General features: G+C 31.8%; 2 protein-coding genes across 3 annotated transcripts in view; both read left to right on the top strand.

Annotated features, from left to right (window-relative positions):
- LOC149489479 (uncharacterized) overlaps window positions 1–8,104 on the top strand; it is a 74,082-nt gene extending 65,978 nt beyond the window's left edge. For both annotated transcript variants that reach the window (XM_089713923.1, XM_089713915.1), the window contains 4 exons: window positions 1,116–1,226; window positions 3,800–3,978; window positions 4,317–4,440; window positions 4,809–8,104. In XM_089713923.1, the coding sequence (XP_089570049.1) occupies window positions 1,116–1,226; window positions 3,800–3,978; window positions 4,317–4,440; window positions 4,809–6,019 (1,625 nt within the window). In that variant the 3' untranslated portion in view covers window positions 6,020–8,104. The remainder of the gene's footprint in view (window positions 1–1,115; window positions 1,227–3,799; window positions 3,979–4,316; window positions 4,441–4,808) is intronic.
- A 452-nt stretch (window positions 8,105–8,556) lies between these two features.
- Window positions 8,557–14,567, top strand: LOC149489478 (retinol dehydrogenase 14-like). The gene is made up of 5 exons (XM_089713678.1): window positions 8,557–9,022; window positions 9,603–9,838; window positions 10,763–10,999; window positions 12,334–12,406; window positions 13,180–14,567. The coding sequence occupies exons 1-5, from the start codon at window positions 8,738–8,740 to the stop codon at window positions 13,348–13,350; spliced, it is 1,002 nt and encodes a 333-aa protein (XP_089569804.1). The 5' UTR covers window positions 8,557–8,737; the 3' UTR covers window positions 13,351–14,567.
- Window positions 14,568–14,963: the final 396 nt, after the last annotated feature.

Raw genomic sequence — 14,963 nt, 5'->3', positions numbered from 1 at the left:
ATAAGTACGAAAATCAATAGTGTGGCAAAAATACCATTGTGTCCTTTGGCAAAAATAGAATCAACTATATGATGCCTTCAACAACGCAGCACTGATTTTCAGTGGCCCCCATGCTTTGTAGTCCAGTAGCTACCCTCAAACTAGGAGAACCATTTAAGACGTTATGGTAAACCTGTTCGTACAGTCGTACTGTTAACTGTATGTGATATATAGTGCTAGTTTGATTGGGTGTTGGGTTTCGAGAATGTTCCTCTTGCTAATTTAAGCTATTTATATTCATTGTATTGAATATTTCCAATCACTAATTGGTTTCATATTATCTGATGTGAGACGACGTATCGTAGGTTCTTGAATTAATTGCCGGATTAACATTGCAGTTTAATCGAACACAAGAATACATCTTCATTAGTGTTTGGTCATTATAGTCATGTTGTTTTTGTTCAATGTCAAAGATCAATGTCAAGACGTTTGCTATAAATATAGTTCTCATTTCTTAGTGCAATCTCATTAACCATAACGACTAAAATCCTGTGCGTTCTTATTGCATAACCTATTAGCACAAGCCAATTAACAAGAGTCCTGCAAATTGTATTACTAATTAAATGGTAAATGGTAAAACTGAGTTATGACGATTCGAAAGTGCTTCTAGAAATCTAATGGTTGCCACATACGCTACGGTATACCTGTACAGATATACCTGTGAAGGTATACACGGTATATCTGTACAGATATACCTGTGAAGGTATACACGGAATACCTGTACAGGTATACCTACTGGAACATGTGTGGAAATAGACGTGTGTAGTTGAACCTATGTTCGGTTGACTTGCGTAGGTATACCTGTACGGTAAACGTCTCTGGAAGACTGAAGTGTGTATGAATACTCAATTGAATAAATAAATGTTTTCGTTTGAATTAAAATGTTTTATTAGTGCAATCTCATTAACCATAACTACACTAAATTCTACTATGCGTTCAGCATATTGCATAACTTATACTAGTCAATAAAAAAATTTGCATATTACTAATTAAATGGTAAAACTATATTCTGACGATTCAAAAGTGCTTCTAGAAGAATTGAACAAATAAATATACTTATGTTATTTTTTCCCCAGGAACGAAGCCGCTAGAATCTCCGCAAACGCCCCTGGTAGTGACGGAAGCGCTGCCGCCCCCCCACCCGCGGCCCCCCTCCTCCCTCCGCCTCGACCACCGCGCGGCGCCCGGTGAGCGAGCGTGACCACACACTATACATTGCAGGCTTCACACATTCCTATAGCGTGTCAAGCACGTGTCAGAAGTGAAACTTGGCAACATTCAAATGTAAAATCGTTACTGACGTGACGGTATTGCCATGACGCAAATTGAAGATTTTACTCTCAACGCGCGTAAAGAAGTTTTAAAAGTGAAACTTCTTTAACAAGATTCAAAGATAACAAAATCGTCGCCTCACTCCATGACGTGACGGTATTGCCATGACAAATTGAAGATTTTACTCTCAACGCGCCTAAAGTTTCACTTCAAAACACGCAGAATACATACATATATACTGACGTAGAAGCGGTCTATGCGAACAAACTAGTTAAAGCCGTTCCGCGTTATCTAGATAATCTACACACACACCAATAGTAACGTACCTACGCATTCACGCTCTCCGTATGTATATTATATCTTTGTCTCTCACAAAGATAGAATATACATTCAAACAATTAGCCGAAAAGAGTTAGCAACGTATAACTAGCTGACTTCAAACGGAACGTGTTTTTACGCGTATGCCGCTTCTACCTCAGTTTATATAATATGTATTCTATGCGAAAACCGACATGTACTCCAAAACGTATTACTTTCACCATTATGCCCAAAAACAGTACCTGAACGATTTCTTGAACCTGCAATGTCTATGTACCGTTTTGTGTTAGTCTATGTGGATTCGAGTCGTGATTCGTATTTTATTTTGTGAGATGTAATAGAGCTTTATATAAACTGTTTTTAAGACTCAGGACCATTCACCTGTGTTATTATTGTTTGTTAATGCACAATTGAAATATTATACTTTGTACAAGTGATTTTTTGCTTATGAGCACCGGCTTGTAGTGGCTTTATGACGTCATTTCATGTCGCTTCACTATCACTATATTTTGACGGAAATTGTTTACAGACGAAAAATATAGAGTTAAGTGTTGCCAATACTTTGTTTTTTTACATTTTTGGTTTATTGAACTAAGATTTTTTTAAGTACAGCGGAAAATACTGCAAGCACAATTTTATTGCATTTGTACTAAAATTCCTTTTTTATTTGCATTTGACACACTGTCTTAAACATATCAGATTTAATTGTAACAACCCAAGTATACATACATATAATTAGTCATAGATAAGTTATAGAGGAATTATTGCCATAATTTTATTTCAAGAGACGATTTGACATGAAACCAGTTTATCATTCATTGTACATATAAATTATTTTGTTTTGTGTGTTTATTATTTGATGCAAACCTGTAGATTTAGTGTTAAAGCTAGTTAACATAGTTATTAGTTTTGTACATAATATTATCACGTTGCTATAATATTTTATTTTAGGTGCTATTTGCTGTTACCTACTTATATTTCTAAACTATTGTATGTTAGTCCATAAAGGTCACAAATCAGTATAAAAATATGTTATGGCTATATAGTAAGGTAGACATGGCGAAAGTTATCAGAACCATAACAAGAGTGGTGGTGAGAAGTGACGTAAAGACTAGAGTCTCATAATTGAAGTTCCTTCTACTTAAATCACCTCGTAATTTATGTTGGGGCCCGCCCCTAAGTAAATTATACAGGTTCTGATTAGGTTAGAATTCCCGTTCTGCGTTGGATGTTTCGCACCGCCGAGCTAAAATCGAAAGAGCGCCCGATGTTAGTCAACGACTGCGTAGTCGAAGCTTCGAATTCATCTACTTTCCGATAATACTACCAAGTCAAACTAATTATGTACAAAATTTTATTTAACGCTTTAAATTTCGATAATTATTTGCATTCTGAATGAAATTTTATTTTACCTTCTGACAGTTGACATTTTTGTATTGCCAGTGTTGAAATTGTTGAAACTATTTTAATAAATAGAGGAAGCTCTCTAATAAAATACTATAGTTGTTGACGGATAGGTAATAATAGAAACAAAGAAAATGTAACGTAAATGATGTATCTTATTATACATATAGCTATTATGTATTTTTAAAGAATCTCGGTACCTTTTCGTAGATGGTTGGTTATAAATCATATTATAATTATTATTGTCTTTGACTTTAATCATTGTATGTACTTTTAGTTCATTTTACTTATAATGATTATTATTGAATATATTCAGTTTTATTTTATATTTTGTTTTATTTTTATTTAAGTGCCGTCTTTTTTGTTTTGTTTTTTTAACATTTTCATTAGATTTTGTCACATTAATTATAAGGTAAGTTAATAGAATGATTGAGTTATTACATAGTAAACTGACTGCGAAAGTTTATATTCGTGGGAATATAATATGAACACTTTTTCACTTTTCACTTCACTATATTCACTGAATTGTACCTTCTATGTTTGTTAACTTGTCTACACTCTATACTTCTCTTATTCTAATACTATACAGACATTATTGAAAAGTTTTAAATTCAAAAATATAAAAATGATCTGTCTCATTCCATAAAATATATTGAATTGAAATTATATTGAATACATTTTCAAATTATTTCCAAACGTTACAATTTCAAAAGGCTGTAGCAGAAAATTTGGACAAAAACTTATTACAATTGCCACAATTTTTCAGACTGGCAAGATTCTCAGCGTTCTTTGAATGTGGGTATAACAAAACCTTCCCCGGGGTCTACTACATTGGAGGATGTATTGGATTCGCTTTTAGGACTCCCCTCGCAATCCGCTAGGATACCTACACCTCAACCAAGTCCTAGGAAATCTTCGAGTCCTTACTACATGCTAGGTGGGAAGGTAGGCAAACTAATTTGTATCTATATTATATTGGGAGGTCATTACTACCATATAATGCATCTTATCCTATAAGCCAAGATATCTGCAAAGAAGTCACAACTTATACGCATTTAAAGGCGTTATTGATATCAGTCTATTAACAGAATGGATTTTTTAAAGTCATGCTTTACAATAGCCGTTCATTGCACTAAAAATATCCAAGGAGTATTTTCAAAAGGTCCTACAGAAGAGACTTGTATAGTGTATACTCGTATATTTAAAAATCTCTCTGTAATTTTTCAATAAATATATGGCTAAAGTCCAAGGTAGATTCAATCCAATTCGAATTTTCTCTTTAGAGCCCACGATATGAACAGTTAGCCAGTAGTGGGCATAGCAGTGCCTCCGCAGCTTCCCGTTTTATGAACACGCCCAGCGATGCGCCGAGCTCGTTCACGGACAGCCCGGAACAGGACCGACCAGGTAGGAACGATATGTAAGTCCGAGCCGTTCCAATTTTTTCTATTTACCTATTATGCTAACGCTCTACGCCTTAATATTCTACTTTGATCACAAACTTTACTGTTAACAATTTCTTTTTGAAACATTAAAAGTTAATATCATTCATTATCTTCTTATCGAACCACAATGTACAAACTACTTGGCAATACTTAATACTTCACTCGTCACAATCACCGATGCATGTCTCCGCTAGCCTAGATGCCCACAGCATGTTTGTCACGTGTCGACGTTACAATGTTTTATGTTTATTTTTCTTCAACTCGCACCAGTGGTCCTGGGTCAACGTCATCTTTTTCGTTGTTTATTTATATATTTCCTGTCATTTACAGGCAAGGATTCAGTTGATACACCGGCCACGATGTCGGAATCGAGACGGCCGCGATCAGCACAGGGGGACAACTCGCGGCGGAGAAGTGAGCCCTTCACACACCACAGCATATCCTTGGACCGCCGAACCAGCCTCGACTCTACAGCCCTGCGATCTGAACAACTCACCCGTCACGAATCCAAAACCTCACTCGCTTCTTTACAAACCGAAAACAGCACTGACGACGCATTCGTTAAGTGTAAATTCCCCAAATGCACCTCTCGCACTCCCTTCGCTGAAGCTAAACGTCATTACAAGACATGCCACAATTGCACCACTATGTACTGTTCTAAGGAATGTCGTAGAGCCCACTGGGAGAAACATAGAAAAGTGTGCTTACATTCTCGTGCTAGTGCTCTTTGCAGACAGATTATTTCCGCAGCGAAAGAAGATGCAGATTCTCTACATCGAGTTAGTACAATTGCTCATCAAGGATATCAAGCGCAAGGCAGAGGTGTAGTGAAAATCTTCTTCACAAGTCCAGAGGCAGCTGAAAAGTTTACAACTCACGGGTACCAATACTTGAGTGAACCTGAATTCGTAAAATGGACTGCGCTCCAACCTAATGAAATGGGTGTAGAATTATACACAGAAGTAGTTAAATTATGCAAAAGTTATAATCCAGAGACCAGGGTTATATTATTCGTTGCAGTGTGTATTATAAGTGAAGTACCGACGAAAGGCGCCGTTAAATGGGAAAGGCAAATGGTATCGAGATGTGCCAAATTGAGACTGAGTAAAACAGTATCTTCTGTAATACAAGAACAGAATAGAAGAAGGCAAAGACGGGACAGTAAAGGCACACCTGAGGACAGAGAAACTTTAATATTAACATCAAGATTATGCAACGCTGGAGAAAAGAACGCAGCAACAGCACACAAATTTAGGGAAATCTGCTTTAGAAATATATGTAGCGAGTTGGAAAATAGGGGAGTATTGTTGAAGAAACACTTCCCTGAAGTGTATTCGAGATTAGCGGCGTACGTGGATGGGACGAGTGATAGATTCATTCCAATGACTATTTATCCTAAAGATGTGAATAGTGGGAAGTCTTTCGTGTGTGTGATTATGCCAGATAGTGATGTGGATAGTGGCACACCAGTGGACGGAAAAGTAATGACTATAGATGTCGGTATAGATCGTTCGAAACACCAATTATCCACACCAATGTAAAAAGCTTCAGCAGTACATAAGTGAGATGGGACTTGCCCTTAGCGATGCTAATTGAATTTTTGGTAGGAAAATTTATAAAAATAATAAAATTTGTATGCGCGCAAATTTCTATTCTTATGATAGATTATCGATAACCTATTTGAAAAATGAATAATTCTTATCCCTTCGTATTTAGATAATAAATATCGCTATTATTTAGATTGATGTTAAATGTGCCCTTATGCAAGTGATTAATTTAATGTATTTTTATACACACCATAATAAAATTTATTATTTTATGGGAACAGTGTTAATTATATTAAAAATTAAAATATAATATTATTAAATTGCTTGCAAAATAATATATTTAAGATATTTGAAATCTACAAAGAGGCAAGCAAAATTACAATAATTAAAAAAACTAAACCTATGTTTAAAAACCTTTCTTAATATCTCTCATACTTACACAGAGTACCTTTAATTTGATTACAATGTAGATAATAAATGTGAGAAAATTGTCGTAATAACATTATTGCTTATTCATTGTAATTTCTCTTCGCCTTTCAATATTTATTCCTCTATGACGTAGTATTAAGATCGCAGAGCTGTTGTATTTTGAGGCGCACTGGGTTATACCATTAAAGGTGTTGCCATAAAAGTCACTTAAATTTAAAATTGAAAAAAAACTCCAAGTGAAATAATTTAAATGTTAATTCACCAATTTCCATGTGGTTGTACTTTGGCACAAAATAAATTACATTTTTATAACTTTTTAAATAATTATGGTGCCAATTGATCAAATAACAATTAAAGGACTTAGTACATATACCGATGTATTTTACGATAATATAAAATTTAATAATTTTTATTAGGTGCTTACCTCAGATTAAAATTACATAATGTTTACTAGGTAGGTAGATACCTACTAGTTATTGCTAGTTTAGAAAAATCAGTAAGTACTTCATTTCATAAACATATTTTAAACATAAAGGCAAATTTTTGTAACTGATTTTTCAGCTCCATATCATTTTCAACGTTTTTTAAATATTTTACAAGTAAGTTTTTTTCTTATTTACATTAATATTTATATTAACGAAAATATATATTGAAAGCATTTGGCTAGAGCCAAAGAGGCAATGCTTATATGACATTTTTTTGTATCGTATATTTTTAAACATGCCCAAACATACCTTTCACATGCATTTTAAAATTACTTCTCATCGATAACTACGGTGTTTCGATCATCCTCAACTTGAAAAACGATCCCATACTTAAGCGAAATAAAAACTGTGTGTGTGTGTTTTTTTAAATGTGGTTGGTTGTGGTCGAGTGTGGTAAAAATTCTAGTCGAAAGAAACATAGGTGTATTAGTTCATTCATTTAAAGTATACTCACAAAATACCAAAGCGTTTAATTTAATATTGTTGAAATTCTGAAATCCTCCTCCTGAAATTATTGAAGTTTAGCATTCAAATAATTATTATTGTATAAAGGTATGGTTTGGGTAAGTTTATAACAATGTTAATATGTATTTAGGTCAGATCTACAGTTGCTTATTTATTCATGTTTTAATAAATTTACGAGTCTACATCATGTCTTATTTTTAAGATTCATGATTTGTATTGTGTTAATTTTAATATGAATTATTTAATGTTACTGTTAAAGTTGTTAAACATTCCAAAGAAAGAGCTACCCTTGTTATGACTTTAGAATATAACTTTCGAAATAAATGAATTTGTTCGCTTTTAAAAATACGAGGTGAAAAATAATAAGTAAAATGTGTTCAAATTTTATTGAATTTTATAGTGAGCTGTTTTTGTTAATGTGGCAGGAAAAAGTGTCAACCTATGCTCTTAGATTAAAAATATAGCAAAATATACTTATTAGAACGTTTACATTCCTGTATTTAATACCTACCTATAATTAAAGTATTAAATGTACCTACATGATATTGTGTAATGATTCTTATTTGTCGTCATATTGCTATTTAAATAATGTTTCGTACATTTATATGCATAATGTTACCATATCAGTTGTTTTTCATGATCTGAATAATAATTTTTATCTAGTTGTCCCGTTAATGTATTCAGAATAAATGGCCCAGCTAATAAAATGTCTTTTAATTCATGAACATTAATTCTATTCAGAGTATCACTTATTTTTTTAAGCAGTTAAAAGATGCCTTAATAACTAACATGATAATAAAATCATCAGATCCTAAAAAAAGGTAGATGCTTTCTTAATTCTTATTGAATATACCTACATCTTGCTACATCATAACCGAATAATGGAATATTCAGAATTTTGCTTAAATTAAATAGTTTGTAAATTACATACAAACATGAATTCACACGCCTATTTCGATTTAATGAGTAGTATTTACATACACAGGAAATTATTTGCCCTAACAAAAAACTAAAAAAATATCAAACATTGAAATAAATACCATAAATTAATATTAGCAGTAAATCACCGTAAAACGGAAAATAAATATTTGACACTGACATTTGACGCATGTCAATAGGTATTTGAAGTTTTAAAAGTCATATCTCAGCTGACAGATCACAGAAGTCAAAAGTTAGAGCAAGGTTACTGAAGTCTGAAAATTGAAGTTTGGTCAGATAATCGGGGAACGCAAGACGTAATCATAATCGTAATAACATCTATCAGCAGACGCACTTGTTCATATCGGAAATTTTGTTACGACATTGGTGTTTGACCCCGTGAAAAAACAATACAATGCAGGTGCCTACACCGGTGTTATATGCAGCAATACCAGTGTCCCTTGCTGTAGCGTTGGGTTTAATTCGAAGATGGAGATCACGGAATTGGGGTAAATGTGTAAGCAATACATGTTTGAGAGGAAAAACGTTCATAATTACCGGTGCTAATAGCGGTATTGGCCTAGAAACGGCTAGAGCTTTAGTGAGAAGAAAAGCCCGTGTTATATTTGCTTGCCGCGATCTTGCGAAAGCAAAAGAAGTGGTCGCTATTGTGAGGAAAGAGGAAAACGCCGGAGAACTTGTACGTACTGTTTTATAATTAAATATTCAAAATATTCAATTAATCTCTGCGTAATATTTGTATGTGATCTAATAGGCACAGAGCTATAAAAACAAAAAAATGCAAATATTCCTTTGTGTTACACAAACAATATTATAATTAAAGAACATGATATGAATAATGATTGCTTATTGGTTGTGTTATATTTATATAAGTGATTGTTTTGCTTTAATAAAGCAAGTCACTACACATACGTCCTTGAACTAATGTTTTGTCCTCTGCAACAATGCAATAAAGTTTATATGATAATATTGATTCATTTGATGCTTTATTAATTTTTTTATAATTTATGGACATGATCTTTGGTGCAAGTTACAATTTTAAGAAGAGCTTTCAAATTGAGTATTATATTTCTGTATATTTGAAATGAACCATGAACTTCTTATCATTATGATTGCAAGTGCCACTGATAATTCAAATATGTAGTTTTTTTAACACTTTTCCTTCTGTTATTAATGTTCATTCTTTTAATTAACATTTTTAATAAATTTAAATTTAAATTTATTGAACTAGTATTATATACCATTAAAAAAATTTTTAGATTCCCATGCAGCTTGATCTGGCATCCTTTGAATCTATAGAAAAGTTTGTTGAGGTAATAAAAGCAGGTTTCAACAAAATTGATGTCCTCATCAACAATGCTGGAGTGGTAGTCCCATTGGATAGAGATGAAACAACAAAAGAAGGTTTCGAAATACACCTAGGTGTTAATCATCTTGGTCATTTCTACCTTACAAATCTATTGGTAGACCTGTTGAAGAAGGCTTCTCCGAGTAGGTAAGGATAAAAGACTTACTAATAAATAAATAACTAAAATAACTAATAAAAAAATAAATAACTAATATAAGAAGAAGCAACTAGACTCATAATTACTTTAAAAAATTGTCCAAAACAAAACTCTGCCTATGAGCCTATTAGGCAGAGTTTTCTAATACTAATTTGAAATACCACAAAATAGGATTTTACTATCACTAAAACAAGACTCACAATTGCCTTTTTTAAGAGGCATTTGTGAGTTTAGCTTTATAGTAATAACTTAATTGTTTTCTCATCTTTCCTAGAAGCTGACAAATATCTAATTTTAGATTTGTACCCAAATTAATAGCTTCTGTTCATTCAGAAAGATCCAGACAGATAAAATTATAGCAAGATAGTTATTATCTCTCAGTCATTCACTAATTAATATTATCTTTTTAGAATACAACTTTTATTAATAAGATAACATAAGTAATTATGATAGTAAAAGAATAATAATTATTAAGTAAAGTTAGATTTTTAATACATCTTTTGAAAGTTTAAAATAAACTTTGCACTAGAAAGTCTCTATTTAGATAGCAATTTTCTTGTTCAGTTTTTCTATCTAAAATATTATTTTTATTATATGTAAATGAAGAAAGCAAAATCATTTTGTATCTAAGATATCTTGAGATAGGAAAACCTTTCATTTTGATAAAAAAAATTGGTTGTTTGTAAAGTAGGTTTACAATCGAGATGTTTACGTGATAACATAATGCAGTGGCAGCGCTCGAGATGAGACGGAAGATCGGTCCGTCTCTCTCTCGTTATACCTGCGATCGTGCTCGTGAGGTTTTGGTGTGACACAAGTTTCTGAACGTGTCACCCGACTAAAACGATCTTAAAAACGTTATCACGTCAAAATCGTTTTTCCTACTACTGATTTTTATCTCATTTCTTCAACAGGGTTGTCGTAGTTTCGTCGTCACTACATGAGAGCGGCAAATTGAACTTTAAAGACTTGAACTTAAGGGAGGAAATTGAAGCAGCGAAAAAGGGCAAAAAGGGCAGACGCAACCCTGGCTATTGTAACTCTAAACTCATGAATGTGTATTTCACAAGAGCTTTAGCTCTGAAATTGAAGGATAGTGGTGTAGATGTTAATGCCTGCTGTCCAGGATTCTGTTACACTAATTTATTCAGGTATTTATTACAATTAGCATGGATTAACATAAGAAACAAGATAAGATTAAACTACAACCGAAATAGTGATGAATTAAAAAATTAAATAAATAGGTAAAATGTAAATTAAAAGAATTGTAATTTATAATTGGTGAGTGCATAATTTTCCTCATGGTCGTAACAAAAAACCTTCAAATATCATTTACATATTTTAAAATATAACTCGTCCTTTTAGCTTGTAATTACTTTAATATCTAGAAGTATGTATAAATATTAGTTTAACACATACAATATAACTATGTATTAACTTAAAAGTAGATAATATAATAATATCCGTATTAAGTTGCAAAAATAAAATTGTTCACTTTATGTAGCTTGCCTACAAGACCGAAATCATAAATTCACGCATCCGTCGACCATCTGCGCTATAAAAAATACTAGCGTAGACTTTGTACAGATTGATAAGTTTTTAGTTTATATTTAACCATACTATTAAAGATGACTGCTGTACTAAAAATACATTTGAATGAACATATTTGTAACGTAATGATCTCGAGTTGGCAAAACATTGTTTAGATTTGGCTTCCGTATTATATCTACGTCTTTAACTACGAGAAAAATATTAAACAATGTAATGTGTAAATTAAAGGTACTACATCATATACATATATAAAATATTTTAATTATGTATGAAATCAAGACGATAAAAATATGCTACAAATTGAGAATGAATAGGTATTTAACTAAAAGTTTTTAGAATAGGACTGTTAAAATAATAGTTCTGATAAATGATTACTTCGTAGTTATATTGTGCAAAGTGTTTAATGAACTTCCTGTATAGGTAAACATAGTAAGTAACTTTAGAAAGAAAATAGGTATTAATTAAACGAGACTATAATAAGGAATACATTTTATCTCAGGTAGTTGAGTCATTTTAATGTTAAATCATAGAATTTAATTTTCTATCGTCAAGTATGAGATAGGGCATAAACCACATAGATACAATTAATGCAGTAAATGCAGACAAGACAAAAAAATGTTGTGTGGTTTTATGAAACCACGGTAAAAGTGAAACTTAGGCACAAAATTATTGTATTTGTACGATAATGACTCCGAACACTGCTTTATACCTACTCAGTACTCGGCAGCCGACCGTCACGCGACATGCGCTACACAGACCAAAAAGTTTGAGACGATGTAATAAAAGTTTCACTTTAATAGACTCAATACTGAAACAGATGCATTTCTCATTGCTCATTTCGTTTACATACCTACTCACTACATACACAAGAAATCATTATTACCAAAGCTACCGTACGAATTAGCGATACACTAAACACATACTTCCTTTACAGAAACTTCGTTAAATGGTACCATTACATACTGATGGCTCCAGTGGCGCTACTGTTTATGAGGTCAGCGAAACAGGTGAGCTATAATTGATGAAACTTTTCACACTTTTTAACAATTATTTTAGCTTTAATTAAAATTTTAAGAGGTCTCAGTGAGATATTTATTTATTAAAGTTGTAGGTGCAATGTGTACTTTGCCCAGTTAATCTTCAAGACGAGTTTGGCAATTTAAATAATATCCAGAAAAAAGTATTCGTTTCTTGCGTAAAATTAGTAGTTAAAATTTTAATATATTATTCGATGACATTTCTTCCTTTAATATAAATAGATTTATAATGCCCAATAAAGCAATAATAATAATACGTATCTCTAAAGATTTGTTATTTTGATTAGATTGTATGTTTTTATTATGCTAAGTAGGTAATTCAAATAAAAAGGGCTTATACATAATTTGAATAGAACTAAGTAAATCTTTTCTGATTGATTGTTAATTATTATCGGTCAATATAGATGAAAACATTGATAAATGACTTCCTGTTTACATTGATGATACCGATTAGTGTAAATTAATTTAATTATTGATACTGTTTAATAAAATTTATTAATTACATTTGCATTATAATACAATAGGCATTTATATCAATTATAGGAATACAAATAATATCATACTTATTGATTATAAACTGACTACGTAAGATTATAAAAACCGTTCGATTATAATCTTACTCTCAGGATTATAATTTGTTTGTTGAGATTGTAAACTGTATATATACAGTTACTGTATATGTATGTATACAGTTTGACGGTGACATAACCAATCAATTTATTGGTCTTTTATAAATATTTCAGGGTTCAGAAACGGTAGTATACGCGGCGTCCGACTACAGCATTGAGGGACAAACCGGTAAATTCTACCGCGATTGCGCTGAATTTACCTCCAAGTATCCTTTCACGAAAGAGGAGGAAGAAAAGCTGTGGGAAGTCAGCGAAGAGATGGTTAAAGCAAGGAGACCTCTGTAGAAGATATAGTTTATACAGAAGTTTGGCCGGGCTGAATGTTGGCAGTACTGTCATCTTGCTCATGTTGGTAGTTCTTGTTACTATGGGGTAGTTGATATTTTACGTCGCCACATCGAATCGCGCCTAACTTCAGCCGGGTCAAAAAGATTGGAGAGTTTCATACACGGGCGTATATAACATAGCTATCTATAAGGGATATTTAGCGCTATGCGATCCAACTAAGAACATAGCACCATATTGTGATAGATGTTAATTCTGTTTACCTTTGTGTTAAAATTTGGTGTGGTAAGATAAAATTAACAGTTATTGATGCAAAAAAGTTATTGATGTTATTGATGAAAAAAGATCGTGAAATATTACGTTACAGCAAAAAAAAAATCTTATTCCAATAGTCTACGGTCTTGTGTGTACGCTCATGTATTCTTTTTAATAATTGTTCATCATTTAAATATTTTATAAAATATTAAGCATAATTTTTCTTTGTGGTCTGCTTGTGCCATTTTTATCATAAGCAGTGTTTTTTGGGTCTGTGCGATGGAAAAAAAAGTGACAGAACAAATATTAGCGGGAAATTTAGATTTGGAACGGTTTGAATGAAAATAATTAATGTTTTTTTTTTGAAGTTTGGAAGTGTTAAGTAAGTCTTAAAAAAGTGCATAACAATTTAAAATAGTGTTTTGATGGTACATTTTATATTTGTTCATATTTCTATTTTCTATAAAATATAGGTAATACAGGCCCAAGATTTTTAATTTCTGAAGACACTTTTAGTTATAAATACTGACATATCTTTAATCATTAGTTTTAGGTGAATCATCGAAATATTATATTAGTTTAAACGGCAAAGCAATACGCTCAGTAATTTTTCCTGTTCCTGTTTTTTATTCAATACTGAATTCAAGAATAAAATAGAACTTTTGATGTTGTACATTTAAAAAGCAATACGAGACAAATATTCCAAGAATTCTGTAAGTTTACATAATTTTAGTGGTAGTAGTATATTTCTGTTATTTAATTATAATAAATAAACAGTGGATTGGTTTAAATTTCAGTTAAATGTTTATTATATTTTTAGTGTTTATGATTGTAACAAGATTGTAACGAAAAATGTAACCTAACTTTTGATTCATGTATCAAAATTGATGATAGTGATAAATTCCAAAGATGTACGCGTATTGTAAGTAAATATTATATTTATTAAAAATTGTTCTGGGTAATTATTTTGTTTTATTTCTTATCTTGAAATTACCTTATCCCTACTTACATTACACATGCGAGTCTTAGAAGTTAGAATACATAATCTGAGGATATTTTTTTTGGTATTTCTCGTTTTATTTTTAAAAATGTATTATGGCCATTTTACTCATTAGGTTAAGTACTTTCGATATCATTTTAAAGTTTTTTGATATCTGCAATAGTTATGGAATAATCGCTTGTGCAAACTTAACGATTACCTGCACCCTGTATATATCAGTTTTAAATTTTAACAAAATATAGCTTTACCACTTACTATCGTTTGACCTACAACTAATAGTAATATATTATCTGTACTATCGATAAACCAATCACTTTACTAAGTTCTATTTTTTTTTCAAAGGTGGGTGCATACTAGA

This window comes from Colias philodice, chromosome 3, assembly GCF_061535455.1.
Source record: "Colias philodice isolate Cphi_HAF_F1 chromosome 3, ilColPhil1 Martin Lab GWU primary, whole genome shotgun sequence".
NCBI classification, from domain to species: Eukaryota; Metazoa; Arthropoda; class Insecta; order Lepidoptera; family Pieridae; genus Colias; species Colias philodice.
This window is presented reverse-complemented; position numbering and strand designations above follow the sequence as displayed.